At 46.4% G+C, this 19,862-nt stretch overlaps 1 protein-coding gene across 1 annotated transcript in view; it reads left to right on the top strand.

The window, feature by feature from the left end:
* The window catches only part of slc25a19 (solute carrier family 25 member 19), a 75,830-nt gene that overhangs the window by 11,551 nt on the left and 44,417 nt on the right, over positions 1-19,862 (top strand). Inside the window, exons 2-4 of the mRNA XM_038777386.1 lie at positions 9,573-9,728; positions 15,518-15,688; positions 16,925-17,108. Coding sequence (XP_038633314.1) covers positions 9,573-9,728; positions 15,518-15,688; positions 16,925-17,108 — 511 coding nt within the window. The remainder of the gene's footprint in view (positions 1-9,572; positions 9,729-15,517; positions 15,689-16,924; positions 17,109-19,862) is intronic.

Below are 19,862 nucleotides of genomic sequence, written 5' to 3'. Positions count from 1 at the left end.
TAAAACTCCACTGGGTACCCGTCCGGACCGGGGGCCTTACCCGCTTGCATGGCCTTCAAGCCCTCCACTATCTCTTTCAGCCCAATTGGGGCCCCCAGTCCTTCTACCCGCTCTCCGTCCACCGTTGGGAAATTCAGCCCCTCCAAGAAGTGCCTCATCCCTCCGGCCCCGTAGTGGGTACCGACCTGTACAGCCTGCAGTAAAAATCTCTAAATGCCTTATTCACCCCTACCGAATCACCAACCAGGTTCCCCTCACCGTCCTTTACTTTCCCTATCTCCCTAGCTGCCTCCCTCTTCCTAAGCTGCTGTGCAAGCATTCTGCTGGCCTTCTCCCCATGTTCATAAATTCTCCCCCTCGCTTTTCTCAGCTGCTCCACCACCCTCCCTGTGGTCAGCAAGCTAAACTCCGCCTGCAGCCTCCGCCATTCCCTCAGGAGCCCTGCCTCTGGGGTCTCCGCATACCTCCTATCGATCTGTAATATCCCCTTTACCAGTCTGTCCATCTCTGCTCTGTCAACCTGTCCAAAACATTCGTTACCCTCTTGAGTGATTCATCATCCTCATTTCAATTTGGCACCTTCTCAAGGGCAATTAGGGTTGGGCAATCAACGCTGGTCTCGCCAGTAATGTTCACATAGACATAGAATTTACAGTGCAGAAGGAGGCCATTCGACCCATCGAGTCTGCACCGGCTCTTGGAAAGAGCACCCTACCCCCTACCCAAGGTCAACACCTCCACTCTATCCCCATAACTCAGTAACCCCACCCAACACTAAGGGCAATTTATCATGGCCAATCCACCTAACCCGCACATCTTTGGACATGCCAAGAACAATGAAAAATAAATAATATACAGGGCAGTGGATAAACATTTGCAATACCAGGTAACTACTGGGAGGTAGGCTACCTTGTTAATGGGGAACTAAGAGCGCCACAATGGAAGGGCATGTAAAGAGTGGGCAAAAGTGATATAGTAGATGTCATGCAACTGGATTTTCAAAAGACCTTCACTAATGTTTGGTAATAGATTAGATAATAGGCTCTTTATGAATGTTAGAGCATATGAATTCAGGGCACAAGTAACATGATGGACAATAAATGAGCTATAAATCAGGAATCTGAGTGTCGGGGTTAACCACAGCTATTCAGACTGGTGGGAAGTGATGTTCCACAAGGACACTTACTGGGACCACTGTTTGTAATTTGGACTCTAGGATTAGAAGTCCAACTTCAAACTTGTGAATGACACGGACATATGGTGTAAGTACATCCACAGTGATATTAGGGAGGGAGTTTCGGATTTTGACCCAGCGACAGTGAAGGAAGGAGATATATGTTCCCAAATCAAGATGGTATGTGGCTTGGAGGGTTTAGTAAAGGTCACAAAAAGGCCAAGTAGATCAAAACAAAAATTTGCTTTATTTAAAATTACTATTTTATACAACTGATATATAATAACTGGGTCTGACGGGATATACCCAAGGTTACTACGGAAAGCAAGGGAGGAGATTGCTGCGTCGTTGGCGATGATCTTTACATCCTCACACTCCACTGTAGTAGTACCGGATGATTGGAGGGAGGCGAATGTTGTTCCCCTGTTTAAGAAAGGGAATCGGGAAATCCCTGGGAATTACAGACCTGCCAGTTTTACATCTCTGGTGAGCAAAATATTGGAAAGGATTCTGAGAGATAGGATTTATGATTATTTAGAAAAACATAGTTTGATTAAAGATAATCAGCATGGCTTTGTGAGGGGCAGGTCATGCCTCAGAAGCCTCATTAATTCTTTGAGGATGTGATGAGACACATTGATGAAGGTTGGGCAGTGGATGTGGTGTATATGGATTTCAGGCGCTTGATAAGGTTTGGTAGGCACATTCAGAAAGTTAGGGGGCATGGGATACAGGGAAGTTTGGCAGTCTGGATACAGAATACTGCGTGCAGTTCTGGTCACCACATTATAGGAAGGATGTGGAAGCTTTGGAAAAGGTTCAGAGGAGATTTACTAGGATGCTGCCTGGTATGGAGGGAAGGTCTTACGAGGAAAGGCTCAGGGACTTGAAGTTGTTTTTGTTAGAGAGGAGAAGGCTGAGAGGTGACTTAATAGAGACATATAAGATAGTCAGAGGGTTAGATAGGGTGGACAGTGAGAGTCTTTTTCCTCGGATGGTGATGACCAACACGAGGGGACATAGCTTTAAATTGAGGGGTGGTAGATATAGGACAGATGTCAGAGGCAGTTTCTTTACTCAGAGAGTAGTAGGGGTGTGGAACGCCCTGCCTGCAACAGTAGTAGACTCGCCAACTTTAAGGGCATTTAAGTGGTCACTGGATAGACATATGGATGAAAATGGAATAGTGTAGGTCAGATAGGCTTCAGATGGTTTCACAGGTCGGCGCAACGAGGGGCGAAGGGCCCGTACTGCGCTGTAATGTTCTATGTTCTAGAATTGGCTGGCCGAAAGAAGACAGCGAGTGGTAGTGGGTGGAAAGTATTCCGCCTGGAGGTCGGTGACCAGTGGTGTATCGCAAGGATCTGTTCTGGGACCTCTGCTCTTTGTGGTTTTTATAAATGACTTGGATGAGGAAGTGAAGGGTGGGTAGTAAGTTTGCCGATGACATGAAGGTTGGTGGAGTTGTAGATAGTGTTGAGGACTGTTGCAGGTTACAACAGGATATTGACAGGATGCAGACTGGGCTGAGAAGTGGCAGATGGAGTTCAACCTAAATAAATGTGGTGATTCATTTTGGAAGGTCGAATTTGAATGCTGAATACAGGGTTAAAGGCAGGATTGTTGGAAGTGTGGAGGAACAGAGGGATCTTGGGGTCCACGTACACCGGTCTCTCAAAGTTGCCACCCAGGTTGATCGGGTTGTTAAGAAGGCGTATGGTGTGTTGGCTTTCCTTAACAGGAGGATTGAGTTTAAGAGCTGTGAGGTTTTGCTGCAGCTTTATAAAACCCTAGTTACACCACACTTGGAATATTGTGTCCAGTTCTCGTCGCCTCATTATAGGAAGGATGTGGATGCTTTGGAGAGGGTGCAGAGGAGATTTACCAGAATGCTGCCTGGACTGGAGGGCATGTCTTATGAAGAAAGGTTGAGGGAGCTAGGGCTTTTCTCACTGGAGCGAAGAAGGAAGAGAGGTGACTTGATAGACGTGTCCAAGATGATGAGAAGCACGGATAGAGTGGATAGCCAGAGACTTTCCCCCAGGGCGGAAATGGCTGTCACGAGGGGATAGTAGTAAATTGAAGGGGTGTAGTTTAGGTTGATCTTAGATTAGGATCAATAGTCGGCACATCGTGGGCCGAAGGGCTGTACTGTGCTGTACTGTTCTGTGTTCTATGTTCTAACTCCAATAGTTCCCTACTGGATCTTCTCCTTGGTGCCTTACTGGCCTACTCTATTTTTACATAGCCAAGTGTTGTTAAGGGTCCCGTGCCTCCTTAGCCAGGGAGCTTGTATTCTGCAAGATCCATGGGGTAGTTAATTATCCCTACCCTGTTAGACCCCTGCCAGTTATAACAGAGGTGAACTTGCAGAGAGTCATAGAGTTTTACAATACAGTGACTGTGCCGGCCATCAAGCACCTTCCTATTCTCATCCCATTTTCCAGCACTTGGTCCGTAACCTTGTTTGCCAAGGCGTTTCAAGTGCTCATCTCAATGCTTCTTAAATGTTGTGAGGGTTTCCACCTCTACCATCCTTTCAGGCAGTGACTTTCAGATTTCTACCACCTTCTGGGTGCAAAGGTTTTTTCTCAAGCCTCCTGCCCCACACCTCAAATCTATGCCATCTGGTCATTGACTCCTCCACCAAGGGGAAAAGTTTTTTCCTGACTGCTCCATCTATGCCCCCCATAATTTTATACCCTCTTAGTCTCCTCTCCTCCAAGGAAAACAATCCAACTCTATGCAATCCCTCTTCATAACTAACACTCTACAGCCCATGCAACATTCTGGTAGATCTCCTCTGCACCCTTTCTATTGCTATCATATCCCTCCTGTAATATGGATTCCAGAACTGCACACAATGCTCTAGCTGTGGCCTAACATTTTATATAGTTTCAGCATAACCTCCGTGCTCTTAAACTCTATGCCTCGGCTAATGAAGGCAAGTATGTCATATGCCTTCTTAACCACTGTATCCACCTGCTCTGCTACATTAAGGGACTGGTGTACATGTACAGCAAGATCCTTCTGATCCTTGATGTTTCCCAGGGTCCTGTCGTTTATCATGTATTCCCTTGGTTTGTTGTCCTATACAAGTGTATCACCTCACACTTATCTGGATTGATTTCCATTTGCCACTGATCAGCCCATCTGACCAGCCTGTCTATACCCTCCTGTAATCGAAGGCTATCCTCCTCACTATTTTGTATCATCTGCAAACTGACAGATAAACCCTCCTACATTCATATCTAAATCATTTATATAAACCACAAACAGCAGGACCCCACTGGGCATAGGCTTCCAGTCAGAAAAGCACCCCTTTGCTTCCTGCCACTCAGCCAATTCTGGATCCAATTTGCCAAATTTCCTTGGGTCCCATGAGCTCTTAACTTTCCCATGTCAGTTTCCCATGTGGGCCCTTATCAAAAGCCTAGCTGAAATCGAAGTAGACTATGTCAAATGCATTTCCCTCATCTACACATCTGGTCACCTCTTCGAAACACTTCATCAAGTTGGTCAGACATGACCGCCCCGTAACAGAACCATGCTGACTGTTCTTGATTAGTTCCCGCCTCTCCAAATCCAGATTAATTTGGACTCACAGAATTGCTTCCAATTTCCCCACCAGGTTAAACTGACAGGCCTGCAGTTTCCTAGTTTATCCCTTCCTCCCTTCTTGAATAATGGTACCATATTGGCTATCCTCCAGTCAAAGAACAAAAAAAAGTACAACACAGGAACAGGCCCTTCAGCCCTCCAAGCCTGCGCCGACCATGTTGCCCGTCTAAACTAAAATCTTCCACATTTCCGGGGTCCGTATTCCTATCCTATTCAAGTATTTGTCAGATGCCCCTTAAACTTCATCATCGTCCCTGCTTCCACCAGCTCCTCCAGCAGCGAGTTCCAGGCACCCACTACCCACTGTGTAAAAAAACGTACCTCGTACATCTCTAAACCTTGCCCCTTAAATCTATGCCCCCTAAGTAATTGACCCATCTACCCTGGGAAAAAGTCTCTGACTATCCACTTTGTCTATGCCCCTCATAATTTTGTAGACCTCTATCAGGTCGCCCCTCACCCTCCTTCATTCCAGTGAGAACAAACCAAGTTTATTCACCCTCTCCTCATAGCTAATGCCCACCATACCAGGCAAAATCCTGGTAAATTTCTGTTGCACCCTCTCTAAAGCTTCCACATCCTTCTGGTCATGTGGCGACCAGAATTGAACACTATACTCCCAAGTGTGGCCTAACTAAGATTCTATACAGCTGCAACATGACTTGCCAATTTTTATACTCAATGCCCCGGCCAATGAAGGCAAGTATGCCGTATGCCTTCTTGACTACCGTCTCCACCTGTGTTGCCCCTTTCAGTGACCTGTGGACCTGTACACCAAGATCTCTCTGACTGTCAAAACTCTTGAGGATTCTACCATTCACTGTATATTCCCTACCTGTATTAGACCTTCCAAAATGCATTACCTCACATTTGTCCGGATTAAACTCCATCTGCCACCTCGCCGCCCAAGTCTCCAAACGATCTAAATCCTGCTGTATCCTCTGACAGTCCTCATCGCTATCCGCAATTCCGCCAACCTTTGTGTCGTCTGCAAACTTGCTAATCAGACCAGTCCTCTGGCACCAATCCTGTGGCCAGAGAGGAATTGAAAATTATTGTCAGTGTCCCTGCTATTTCCTCCCTTGCCTCACTCAGAAGCCTGGAATACATTTTGTCTGGCCCTGGAGATTTGTCTACCTTTAATCCTGCCAGACCACTCAGAACCCCCTCTCTGTCTATGTTAATCTCTTTAATTTTATTACAGTCCTCCTCCCTGATTTCTATACGCACACCGCCATCTAACAAGTGAACACGGACACAAAGTACTAATTTAAAACTCTACTTACATCCTCCGGATCCACTCACAAATTACTACTGTGGTCCTTAATGGGCCCTACTCTTTCCCTAGTTATCATTTTACCCGTAATATACTTAGTCATAGGAGTCATGGAATTTACAGTGCAGAAGGAGGCCATTCGGCCCATCGAGTCTGCCCTGGCTCTTGGAAAGAGCATCCTTCTTCAGCCCATGCTCCACCCTAGCCAGTAACCCAGTAACACAACCTAAACTTTTGGACACTAAGGGGCAATTTAGCATGGCTATTCCACCTTGCCTGCACATCTTTAAACAGTGGGAACACCCGGAGGAAACTCACGCAGACACGGGGAGAAAGTGCAAACTCCAAACACAGTCACCTGAGCCGGAATTGAACCTGAAGCTGGAAGGCACCAATGCTAACCACTGCTTGTAAAACAACTTGGCCTTTTCCTTTATTTTACCTGCCAATATCCTTTTATGTCCCCTTTTTGCTCTCCTAATTTCTCTTTTAAAGTTCCTTCTTGCACATTATATCCGCCTCAAGGCCTTCTGCTGTTTTGAGCCCTCTACATGTGCCAAAGCTTCTGTTTTTCTCTTTGTCCAATGCCATAATATCCCTTGATATCCAGGGTTCACTGGATTTGTTGGTCCCATCCTTTTTCCTGAATGGAACATGTTGGCCCTGCACACTGCCTATTTCCTTCTTGAATGAGTCCCACTGTTCTGTCACAGATTTACCTGTAAATGTCCACTCCCAGTCTATTCTGGCCAAATCATATCTGACCTTATTAAAATCGGATTTCCCCCACTTTAGAACTTTGATCTCAGGCCCATCCTTGTCCTTTTCCATAACAAATTTAAAGAGCAATACAGCACAGGAACAGGCCCTTTGGTCCTCCAATCTTGAATCTCATGGAGTTATGATCACTGTCAGCAAAATGTTCCCTCACTGATACTTCAACCACTTGCCCAGTTTCTTCACCGAGAATTAAGTCCAGGACCACCCCTCCCTTGTAGGACCTTCTACTTACTGTCTTAAAAAGTTCTCTTGGACGCATTTTAATAATTCCGTTCCCTCGAAACCTTTCACACTATGGCTTCCCCAGTTAATATTAGGGAAGTTGAAATCCCCCGCTAGCACTACCCTATTACTTGAAATTTTTCTACCTATCTGCTCTTCTATTTCTCTCGGACTGTTATTGGACCTTTGGAAAACTGCAGCAATGTGATTGCTCCTTTCTGGTTTTTAAGTTAGAATAGAATTTGCAGTGCAGAAGGAGGCCATTCAGCCCATCGAGTCTGCACCAGCTCTTGGAAAGAGCATCCGACCCAAGGTCAACACCTCCACCTTATCCTCATAACCCAGTAACCCCACCCAACACTAAGGGAAATTTTGGACACTAAGGGCAATTTATCATGGCAAATCCACCTAACCTGCACATCTTTGGACTGTAGGAGGAAACCGGAGCACCCGGAGGAAACCCACACACACACGGGGAGGATGTGCAGACTCCACACAGACAGTGACCCAAGCCGGAATCGAACCTGGGACCCTGGAGCTGTGAAGCAATTGTGCTATCCACAAGGCTACCGTGCTACCCTAAAAGTTCTACCCATATGGCCTTGTTTGAAGAGCCTTCTAAGATGTCACTCCTCCTTACTGCTGTAATAGATTCCCTGATCAAAATTGCGACACCCTCCTCTTTTACTTTGTTCCCTATCCCACCTGAAGATTCTATATCCTGGAATATTGAGCTGCCAATCTGCTCCCCTCTCAACCATGTCTCAGTGACAGGAATAACCCATGTTTTAATTTGTGCCCTCAATTAATCTGTCTTGTTCGTCAGACTACTCACATTAAAATAAATACCATCTAGTCTTGCCAAACTCCCTTGTGACTTAACTGGACTGGACATTCTATGCCTTCCTGACTCAGTGCCAGTCTATTTACAGCCTTGGTACCACGTTCGATTTTGAGATGGAGCTCTGACCTTGTATTTGAGCCTTCACTGGAACTGCCTATTTCCACCTCTGACATTGCCCAATTTCACTCCATCTCAGCTCATCTGTTACTGCATCTCTCAATCTTCCTCTTCTTACTACGAGACTTTACTATTCCAATACATTCCTGTCTGGTCTCCCACATTCACCCGCTGTAATGTTGAAGTCATCTTTGCAGCCCATGCTTTAACCTGCAGAAAGTCCTATTCCCCTGTCAGCTGTGCTTGCTGATCTACATTGACTCCTGATCAAACAACATCTTCACTGTAAAATTCTCATTCGTGTTTTCAAATTCCTCCATGACCTCGCACCCCATCATCTCTGTAATCTCCAGACTCTCTCAAGGTATCTGCATGCCAACACTGGCCCCTTGTGCCTCCCCAACTTTAATTGCTCTGCCATTGGTGGCCCAGCCTTCAGTTACCAGGGCCCCAAGCTCTGGAATTCTCTCTCTACACCTCGATCTCTCTTTCCTTTTTTAGAATCTCGATTAAACCATGTTTGGAGTACTGTGAATATTCCTGCTCTCCATACTGTGAAAAAGATACAGAAACATAGGCGAAGATGCAAAAATATTCACCAAAATAGCACCTGAACAGAGAGATTATATGTATTGGGAACGGCTGAACAGGTTGCAACTATTTATTTTCCTCTAGAATGGTGAATTGATAGAGGGCTTTAAAATTCGGAAAGGGTTTGCAGAGACCTGCATGGAAATGATGCGATGAATGGTCTCCTTCCGTGCTGCAGCCATTGTGAGATTCTGTGGCAGAGTAGATGCAAAGCAAATGATCCCTTTGTGGCTTGTCCAAACCTAGATGTTATGTATTTAAAATAGTCACTAAAAAGAAATCATTAGAGAATTTAGGAGAACGTCCTTCTCCCAGGGACTGGTTAAAATGCAGATCTTGCTACCATAGGGAGTTGTCAACGTCTATCGCGTAGATGGGGGCCAGTTTAGCTCAGTGGGCTGGACAGCTGGTTTGTGATGCAGAGCAAGGCCAACAGTGCGGGTTCAATTCCAATGGAATGAGGTACCGGCTGAGGTTATTCATCAATTCTTCTCAACCTTGCCCCTCGCCTGAGGTGTGGTGATTCTCGGGTTAAATCATCACCAAACAACCCTCCTTCTCAAAGGGGGAAGCAGCCTATGGTCATCTGGGACTATGGCGACTTTATAGCAGAGATGCTTTTAAGGGTAGTTAGATAAACACATGAGAGGAAATGTAATTTGGAGGTGTTAATAGTGTGATATGGAGAGGGGTGGGAGTAGCCTCATGTGGAGAATAGACCAGTACAGACCATTTAGGGTAGGTGCGCAATGGGTTCAATGTGGGGCAGTGGGTAACGATGCAGAGAAGCAGGTAAATATCCAGCAGTATGAGATAATTCCTGGGGCAGGTAGAGTTTGGCCAGAATAGATTTTATGGAAATGGGTTTGCCATCTCCCTTTTATGTTATGTGGCTGCTAATGTCAAGACTGTTCTCACTTATACTTGCTCTGGTTTTGTTTTCTCAGCTGCAAATCGAGAGGTTGTCACTGTTTGAGCCAGCAGCCAAATATCATGGCATTCTGCAGGCGACTAATACAATATTCCAAGAGGAGGGCCTACAGGCATTCTGGAAAGGCCACATTCCAGCTCAGCTACTCTCCATCACCTATGGAGCAGTTCAGGTGTGATGCAAATTTCCATCTCTCTCAGAGAACCATTTAAGAGCATCTTAACTTATGGCAGAGTATCACTTTTCTTTCTTTGTGTAATTTTCAAACTTAGTTTAAATGTGAATTTTTCAGCTTCTTAAGCTGAGGGTTAGTGTGCTTGAGAATGTAATGGGACCCTAGTCGTGCAATGGCTATGTTCATTGGTCAATCATCCAGTGGATGGAAGTTCAAATCCTTCCATTGGCAGATTTAGATGACTAGATTTTTAAAGAGACCATTTTATGATTTATTGCAATGCTCTCTGGTGTTAAGTGATAACACTCTCATCTCAGAGTCAAGAGTTCACATGTTCCAACCTCAATCCAGGCCCCAAAAGCATTCTCCAGATTATTACTTTATGCAGTACGAAGAAATGGTAATGTTTTCAGAAGAAATATTAAACCAAGTGTGCAAATTGGCTGCCTTTTTCCCACATTACAACAGTTCAGATTAAAATTCCATTAATTGGCCTATCGTTGACATGTAAAGCACATCTTTTCCATTTTGATTATCTCTTTGTTACTGGGTGAGGTGGTTTCCAGAGGAAGTGGCTGGGGTTTTCTTTGAAGCTGGGGGAGGGGGCAGCTGACTGACTATGACTAGGGGTAGGGCTGAGTCCCACTTGCTGGGCGGGGCCAGGAGTAATGATTATGACAGACAGGAGGGGCGGGGGGGTAGTGAGAGACCCCCCGGGCCACGTGGTGACGTTGAACGCGTGAGGGTTGGGGGGAAACCGGTGAAGCGAGCAAGGGTTTTCTTGTATTTGAAGAGTTTGAAAGCCGGCGTGGTGTTGTTGCAAGAGACCCATCTGAGGGTGAAGAACCAGATGAGGTTGGAGAAGTCAGTTATTCCACCCAGGCTTTGATAGCAGGGCCGGGGGCAGTGATACTGGCGTGAGGTTCCAGACGGCAACGGTGGTGGCGTGGGTAGGTACGTAATAGTAACAGGTGCTTTGGAGGGAAGGTTAGTGGTGCTGGTTAGCGTATGCGCCCCAAAGTAGAACTATGTAGGATTTATAAAGAAGATGTTGGCTGCCATAATCCAAATTTGGATACGCACTAGTTAATACGGGGGGGGGGGGGGGGGGGGGGGGGGTAGTGGTTAGCAGGTGACTGTTTATGTGGAGTTTGTATATGTGTGTGTGTGTGTGTGTGGAAGGTGGGGATGAGCTTCCCCCCACAGTCCAAAGATGTGCACGTTTAGGTAGATTGGCCTGAAAAAAATAAAATAAAATGAAAATCGTTTATTGTCACAAGTAGGCTTCAAATGAAGTTACTGTGAAAAGCCCCTAGTCGCCACATTCCGGTACCTGTTCGAGGAGGCTGGTACGGGAATTGAACCGTGCTGCTGGCTTGCCTTGGTCTGCTTTAAAAGACAGCTATTTAGCCCTGTGCTAAACCAGCCCCTGAGGTGCTCTATGATTTAGAAGGATGTGACCTTTCAATTACCCCTTAATGTCCAAAAGATGAGGTGCGGTTACAGGGATAGGGAGAGGAGTGGGCCTAGGTATGATGCTGTTTTGGAGTGTTGGTGCAGACCCATTGCGCCTCCTTCTGCACTAGGGATTCTGTGATCTGTTTAGGTCTAAGCAACGTTCGCTGTGGGGTGTGGCGCAAAGGTGTTGGCTGCGATCATGGGAGGAGGGGGGTTGGACCCACAGAAGTTTCTGCACCTGTGCGAGAGGGACTATTCATTCTTTTCACCAGTATATAACGTGTATTCGAGGAGAGACTTTTTTATTATGGAAAAGGTGCTGTTGACAGGGCTGTGAAAGACAGAATATTCTGCGATTGTCATCCACATTGGGTAGATATAGCCCTGGAGAAGGGGTCGCCAGAGAGGTCTGCCTGGAGGCTGGACGTTGGGTTGATGGCAGACTCAATTCCCCAAAATGGGAAGGATGATTAAGGACTATGTAGGCTTTAATAGGAACAGAGAGGCGTCGCTTTGTGGGAAGCATTGAAAGCTGTAGTGAGGGGTAAAGTTATCTCATTTAAGGCTCAAGTGGATAGGGGAATGAGAGGCGCGGCAACGGTTGGTAGAGGGAATTTTAGAGGTGGGTGGTAGGTATGCCGAGGATCAGACACTGGATCTTACGGTGAGGAGGAAGGAGCAGCAGGTGAGGTTTGAAATTCTGTTCACGGGAAATACGATTCGGCAATTAAGCCGCACAAAGTGGGTTATATAAGATTATGGGGAGAATGCCAGCTGCTTGTTGGTGGGCCAGCACCACTGGCAGGTGGTGGCGAGAGAGATTGTTCGGGTCCGGGACAGGACAGGGGTGTTAGTGGTGTTGGCGAATGAGTCAGATATGGTGGGGTTTCTGGGTGATTGGAGTGTCCTGAGGTGGGAGAAGAGGAGAGGGCAGGGTTGAGGAGCCTGTGGGCATGGAGAAAGTGCGTGTGGCATAGGGGAGATGCAGATGGGTATAGAACCAGGACCCGATGGTTTCCTGGGGTAGTTTTATAGGATGTTTCTGGATAGGTTGGTGCCACTGCTGGTGGAGATGTTCGAGGACACGGTAGCGAAGAGGGTACTGCCAGAGACAATGGGACAGGCATCCATTTCTCTTCTGCTGAAAAATTATTTTGAGTCATACAGGCCAATATCATTATTGAATGTGAATGCCAAGATTCTGGCAACGGTGTTGATGCTCAGGCTGGAGGAATGCCCTTTAGAAGGTGATTTGGGAAGAGCAGACGGGGTTCGTGAAGGGAAGACAGTTGTCTTCTAATGTGGGGTATCTGTTGAATGTGGTGCTTTCTCTGGCAGAAGGGAAGGAATTCGAGGTGGTGATGGCGTGGATACAGAGAAGATCGTGTGGAATGGAGCTATTTTTTGAAGTTTTGGAAAGGTTTGGGATTAGTGAGAAACTGTTGTATAAGGACCCGATGGCAAGTGTGCGTAGAAACAAGATTAATTCAGGGTACTTTCCTCTGCACAGGGGAACGATGCAGTGGTGCCCCATGACCCCCCCTTAACGCTTACAATTGAGCCCTTGGCCATTGTGCTGCGGTGTTCGGATAAATGGAGGGGGATAGTGATACTGGTGGATGGCTCAGAGAGTGAGGGTACAGAAGAGGTTTACCAGACTGTTGCCTGGCATGGAAGGCATTAGCTGTGAGGAGAGGTTGGATAAACGCGACTTGTTCTCACTGGAACTATAGAGGTTGAGGTCTAACCTGATGAAAGTCTACAAAATTATGAAGGGCATGGACAGAGTGGATAGTCAGAAACTTTTTCCCAGGGTGGAAGAGTCAATTACTAGGGGGCATAGGTTTAAGGTGCGTAGGGCACGGTTTAAAGGAGATGTACAAGGGAAGTTTATTTACACAGAGGGTAGCGGATGCTTGGAACTCGCTGTTGGAGGTGGTGGTGGAAGCAAGAACGATAGTGACATTTAAGGGGCATCTTGACAAATACATAAATAAGATGGGAATAGAGGGATACGGAACCCAGAAGTGTAGAAAGTTTTAGGCTAGACAGACAGCATGGTCGACACTGGCTTGGAAGGCCGAAGGGCCTGTTCCTTTGCTGTACTTTTCTTTGTTCTGTGAGAAGGGGGGTTGGAGGATAGAGTGTCCCTATACGCTGATGATATGCTGTTGTATATCTCCAATCTGGGCTCATCAGTGCGGAATATAATGGGATTGCTTCAAAGATTTGAGACCTTTTCAGGCTACAAGTTAAATTTGGGAAATGTGACTGCTCTGTGGTCTTGTCTCCAGGGGTGGGAGTTAGCATGGGTGGTTGCCATTTTGGGTGACGATAACCCAATTTAGGTATCTGGGAGTGCCAGTGGCTCAGGACTGGGTTCCGCTCTGTAAGTTGAACTTTACGCATTTGGTGAGCAGAGGGTGGATATGCTGAGGTGGAATAGCCTGCCCCTATCGTTGTCAGGCCGGGTGCAGGCGGTTAAGATTTGCCACCCTTTTTATTCTTCCAGTGCCTTCCAGCCTTTTTGCCTAAAATGTTTTTTATGGGGTTGAGAGGCTGATTTTGTTGTTTGTGTGGGCAGGTAAGGTAGCAAGGATTAGGAGGACGGTGCTCCAGAGAGGGCAACGGTTGGCTGGCCCCTTCCGAACTGAGCGGCAAATGCTGAGAATGTGCGGGGCAGGCGTAGGGAGATAGATGTTTTGTGGGTGAAGATGGCGGCAGGTTTTTGTAAGGGTTGCAGGCATTGGCAACAATGCCGCTTCCGTTTGCCTCAGGGAGGTATTCGGGTAGTCCAGTGTTAGTGGCTACACTGAAAATAAATCTTTAATGAAATGAAATGAAAATCACTTATTGTCACAAGTAGGCTTCAAATGAAATTACTGTGAAAAGCCCCTAGTCGCCACATTCTGGCGCCTGTTCGGGGAGGCTGGTACGGGAATTGAACCATGCTACTGGCCTGCCTTGGTCTGCTTTCAAAGCCAGCGATTTAGCCCTGTGCTAAACCAGCCCCTAAGTTGGGGGCGGGGTCGAGGTTGATGCTGACTTGAGGGAATGTTGGATTTGAGCCTGGGAGGATGGATACAAGGGATGGTGGAAATAGAAGATCCGTTTCTAGAAGGGCGGTTTGTGAGTCTGGAGGTGTTGGGGTGAAGTTTGGGGTGCTGCTAGAGGAGAATTTCAGGTACATGCGGGTGTGCGATTTTGTGTAAAACGTCTGTCCGACCTTTCCGATGGCACCACCCTCCTTGTTGCTGGAGGCGGCACTGTCGGTGATTGGGTTGGAGAGGGATGTCATCTCGGCAATTTATGGGAGGATTTTGGAGGAGGATAGGGCGACTCTGGAGGTGGTTAAATGGGAAGAGGAGCAGGAGATGGCGCTGGAGGAAGGTTTTTGGTGTGAGGTGCTGCGGAAGGTGAATGCCTCAACCTAGAGTGCGAGGCTGGGCTGATGCAGCTAGAGATAATACACGGAGCGCATCTGACAAAGTCAAGGATCAGCTGGTTGTTTGGGGGGGGTGGAGGATATTTGGCAGGGGCCCAGCCAATCATGTACACGTGTTCTGGTCCTGCCTGAAGTTGGGGGTCGTTCTTCAGCACCATGTCGGCGATCCTGCATGTGAACTTCGAGACAAGTGCCCTGGGAGCCATATTCGGGGTGTCAGACTTGCCAGATTTGCAGACGGAAGCAGGGGCAGATGTTTTAGCCTTCGCCTCGTTGATTGCTCGCAGACGGGTCCTGTGAAATCCAGCTTCTCCACCCTGTGCCTCAGTGTGGCTGGGGGATCTAATGGAATTCTTGTATTTGGAGAAATGAAATTTGCTCTGAGGGGCGAGGGGTTCCACAGAGATGTTTTTAAAAATAAATTTAGAATACCCAATTCATTTTTCCAATTAAGGGGCAATTTAGTGTAGCCAATCCACCTAGCTGCACATCTTTGGGTTGTGGGGGTGAAACCCATGCAAACACGGAGAGAATGCACACTCCACACGGACAGTGACCCAGAGCCAGGATCAAACCTGGGACCTCGGCATCATGATGCAACAGTGCTAACCACTGTGCCACCGTGCTGCCCCAGGGTTTGTTTGTATTGCATTTGGGGGAGCTGGTTGCTGCCAACTGCTGGGGGGTTGACGGGGAAGGTGGGGGTGAGCTCTGTTGGTCCAGGGTTTTTGTTTTGTTTTGGGTCGATTTTGGTTTGTAAATGTTATGTGTTTTATATATTAAATTGTTAAAATGTGAAAATTTGAATGAAACTATTTTTCAATAAAAAATTCTCTTTGTCAGGTGGCTAATTTATTTGAGCACTTTTTTCTTCACCTTCCAGTTTGTGAGTTTTGAATTTCTAACAAAATTTGCACACAATGCCATGCGGTATGACTCAAGGAATCCCACAATGCACTTTGTGTGTGGAGGCGTGGCAGCTTGTTCGGCCGTGGTTACTGTGCAGCCACTCGACACACTCCGCACCAGATTTGTGGCACAGGGTGAGCCCAAGGTGAGGAAATGGGGTTTTGGGGTAAGGTGTGGTGGCGATGGTGCAGGGATAATTATGATGATAAATGTGGTGGGGTAAAAGGCACAGCAATTAAACAAAGGCACCTGTATCTTGGAAATGATGGGTGAAGATCCAATTGGAATTTTGGTCCGAAGCTCCTCAATGGTTAATGTATTGACTTTAACATGAAGGTTGGACATTTGGATGAGCTAATGGCACAAATCTAAATTTGAGCAGCTGAATGCTAGCAGGAGGAGGGATAAATAATGTGGAGGTGGGGAGTTACCAAGTTGGTGGTTAAATATTTGCACACCACTAATGTTAAAAGAATCTTTAGTTTTTGCACTGTTTGTTTCTGAAATGTTGACGACTTCAGGGCTCAGAATTACAGGTGACGGTGTTTTAGAACATAGCGCAGTACAGGCCCTTCGGCCCATGATGTTGCACCGTCCTGTGAAACCCTTCTAAAGTCCCTCTACACTATTCTCTTATCGTCCATATGCCTATCCAATGACCATTTGAATGCGTTTAGTGTTGGCGAGTCCACTACTGTTGCAGGCAGGGCATTCCACGCCCTTACTACTCTCTGATGAGGAAGGTCATTTATCGCTGTCTGTCCATAAGTTCAGCCTCTGACTTTGGGTTGGCCACTGTCTCTACTTGTGATCACGTTCCAGTCCTGCTTTCAATTCCCACTTTATCTGGAGTTCAATTCCATGTATTGATCAATGTGTGAAGAGAGCTTCCTGATATCAGTAGAAAAGCAAATTAGTGCAGATGCTGGAATTTGAAACCATCTCAACAAAGGGCCATCTGGACTCGAAACATTAGCTCTTTTCTCTCTCTACAGATGCTGCCAGACCTGCTGAGATTTTCCAGCATTTTCTCCTTAGTTCCTGATATCAGTTCTGTATTCACTGTTTACCAGCTCACACCTGTGCTGCTTTGTCCAATTCTTTGCAGTGATTACCTCTGTTTTGATTTTCTATCTTGTTTACAGTCCTGCAGTCCTCTGTAATGTGGCACTTGTGTGTGGGCTGTGTAGGTGAACAGAATTGAGAGTTAAGTAAAACCCCCCCCCCCCATTGGCTGAGAAGCACGTTGATGATATCTAGATTTGAGCATGAGTAATGGGTGTGGAGGGAGTGAAGGTTTCTCTTGCAGTTCGTAGTATGTGTGTTGCTTTAGAATACTAAAACTCGACTCTGATGAGAATAATATATAATTGTTTTACAGTTTTACACGAGTCTCTGGCACGCTGTGGTCACCATGTACAGAAAGGAAGGACCCCTGTCGTTCTATCGTGGCCTCACTCCCACTGTCTTAGCTGTCTTCCCCTATGCTGGGTTCCAGTTTGCCTTTTACAACATCTTTCATAGTATCTCTAAATGGGCTGTGACACCAAGGCAGACCAGGATGGGTGAGTAACCAGTAGCAGGAAGAGTGTGTGTATTGACTGGAGCATTGACAAAATGAGACAGGAGAGTTTCTGTGGAGGGGGGAGTTATGATCTCCTGGCGAGCCATTGGTCCTGGTTATTCATGAAGGCCCCACCTTCTCGACCTTTCCCCTCGCCTGAGGTGTGGTGATCCTCAGGTTAAAGTGCCACCATTCAGCTCTCCCCCTCAAAAGGGGAACGCAGCCTATGGTTGGTCATCTGAGACCAAGGTGACTTTATTGGTCCTGAGTAGTCAATGGGGAGCAGACACCAGGGAAACCATATCACTTGTTTCTGACAGGCAGCGTGGCACTTTCCAAAGCTCCCATGGAGGAATTCACACTCCCTCCCCTCTGGAAGTATTGCTCTGACCAAGCAGCTGGTCCTCATCATCATCTCAACGAGCTCACCCTGCTGTCTTCTCCAATCACTGCCCTTGGCCAAATTGTTGCTCAGCAGCTGTGGACTCATCTCTCCCACACTTTCTTGTTTCAAATACCTTTTGTTTCTTTCCTGTCTGAAGTATTGAGACTGCCCAGGACAGTCACCCTTTCAGTACTCTGCCATGGTATGTTATCCCTTCTGGCCTTCTATCTCTGCTGGGTCCACCTGGTCTTCCAATCCATTCCAATCCATCCTATTCTGTCTGCCTCTTGCTCCATGTTGAGGTGCAGTCTTGTGTTCCTGCTCAGTCAGCACCTCTACTGCAATGGCATTTCCTCCTCAACGGGTTTGGATACCTTTGGAATGCACCAAGATTCCATTCTCTGCCCCTTGACCAAATTAGTATGTAGGCAGAAAGTAGAATCTTGATGCATTCCAAAGTGCGTAGAATAGAATCTTTGTGTGTTTTTGACAACACCTGGCTAGACTTGCTCTCGGGGCACTTGCCTGACCACTTGTCTGACATTGAGATAATTAAGCCAGAAATTCTGCAAATTGACATTGCTGCGTTTGAAGCTAACCTGTTCAGCTCCCATTTAATATCCTATCCTCTCCCCTCAGTTCAGTATTTCCTCCACCCACCCCATCTTAGTTTGTTAGACACAATGATTTGCATTGTCCGTGTCCGTTTGACCCTGAGCTTAACTTCAGAAACCCATCTACAAACCACCAAGAGCATTGAGGTCCAACTCCAGATATGTCCTTCAGGGAAGGAAATCTGCAGTCTTTATTTAGTCTGGCTGACATAAACCTCCAGATCCACAGCAAATTAGTTGACTGGTAAATGCTCTGAAGTGAAGGGCAGGCAGCGATGGACAATAAAAGCTGACCCAGCCAGCAGCGTCCACATCCCATAAATTATTTTGTAAAAAAATGCCTGCTCGCGCCCAACACAACACTCTGCCTCTAATTGAACCTTCCTCCATGTCTTGTTGCCTTGCGACCTCGATCCTCCAGTACTCATTTCATCAAACTCCCCACTCACTGTCCATTCTACTGAGGGGGGGAATAAAAAGTCAAAATGTAAGAGACCTGAGAATAACGGTTGGTGGATGAGGCTGAGTGTTAACAGAGATTAATTAAGGAGGTCAGAATGTGTGAAAAGCATAGTGCACAAGACAATCCTGCAAGGGGCAGACAAATCAGTGGGACGTATTTAAAAACCTTGTACCTAAATGCTTGAGTATTCGGAATAAGGTCAAATAGCTGACGGCACAAATAGAGACAAATGGGTATGATTTGGTGGGGTTTACTGAAACATGGTTGCAGGGGGACTGGGAATTGAATGTCCAAGGGTACTCAGAGTCCGAGAGGTTTACAGCATGAAAACAGGCCCTTCGGCCCAACTTGTCCATGCCACCCAGTTTTTACCACAAAGCTTGTCCCAATTGTCTACATTTGGCCCATATCCCGCTATACCCAGCTTTCCCATATAACTGTCTAAATGCTTTTTAAAAGTCATAATTATATCCTCCTCTACTACTGCCTCTGGCAGCTTGTTCCAGACACTCACCACCCACTGTGTGAAAAAATTGCCCCTCTGGACCATTTTGTATCTCTCCCCTCTCACCTTAAACCTATGCCCTCTAGGTTTAGACTCTCCTGCCTTTGAGATTGTTGACTATCTACCTTATCTATGCCTCATTATTTTATAGACCTCCATAAGATCACCCCCAAGCCTCCTATGCTCCAGTTTAAAAAGTCTCGGTCTAACCAGTCTATCCTTACAACTCAAAACCATCAAGTCCTGTAAGCATCTTGGTAAATCCTTTCTGCACTCTTTCTAGTTTAATAATATCCTTTCTATAATAGGGTGACCAGAATTGTACACAGTATTCCAAGTGTGGCCTTACTAATGTTTGTATAACTTCAGCAAAACATTCCAACTCCTGTATTCCGTGTTCTGACCAATGAAACCGAGCATGCCGAATGCCTCCTTCACCACCCTGTCCACCTGTGACTCCACTTTCAAGAAGCTATGAACCTGTACCCCTAGATCTCTTTGTTCTATAACTCTCCCCAACTCCCCACCATTAACTGACTAGGTCCTGCCCCTTTTCGATCTGCTAAAATGCATCACCTCAAATTTATCTTAAATCCATTATCAAGGACTTTATAGCGGAACATTTAGAAAGCAGTTGCAGGATCAGTCAGAGTCAGCATGGATATATGAAGGGAAAATCATGCTTGACAAATCTGTTGGAATTCTTTGAAGATGCAACCAGTACAGTTGACAAGGGGGAGCCAGTCGATGTGGTATATTTGGACTTTCAGAAGGAGTTTGACAAAGTC

This window comes from Scyliorhinus canicula, chromosome 18 (genome assembly GCF_902713615.1).
Source record: "Scyliorhinus canicula chromosome 18, sScyCan1.1, whole genome shotgun sequence".
In the NCBI taxonomy this organism is placed as follows: Eukaryota; Metazoa; Chordata; class Chondrichthyes; order Carcharhiniformes; family Scyliorhinidae; genus Scyliorhinus; species Scyliorhinus canicula.
This window is presented reverse-complemented; position numbering and strand designations above follow the sequence as displayed.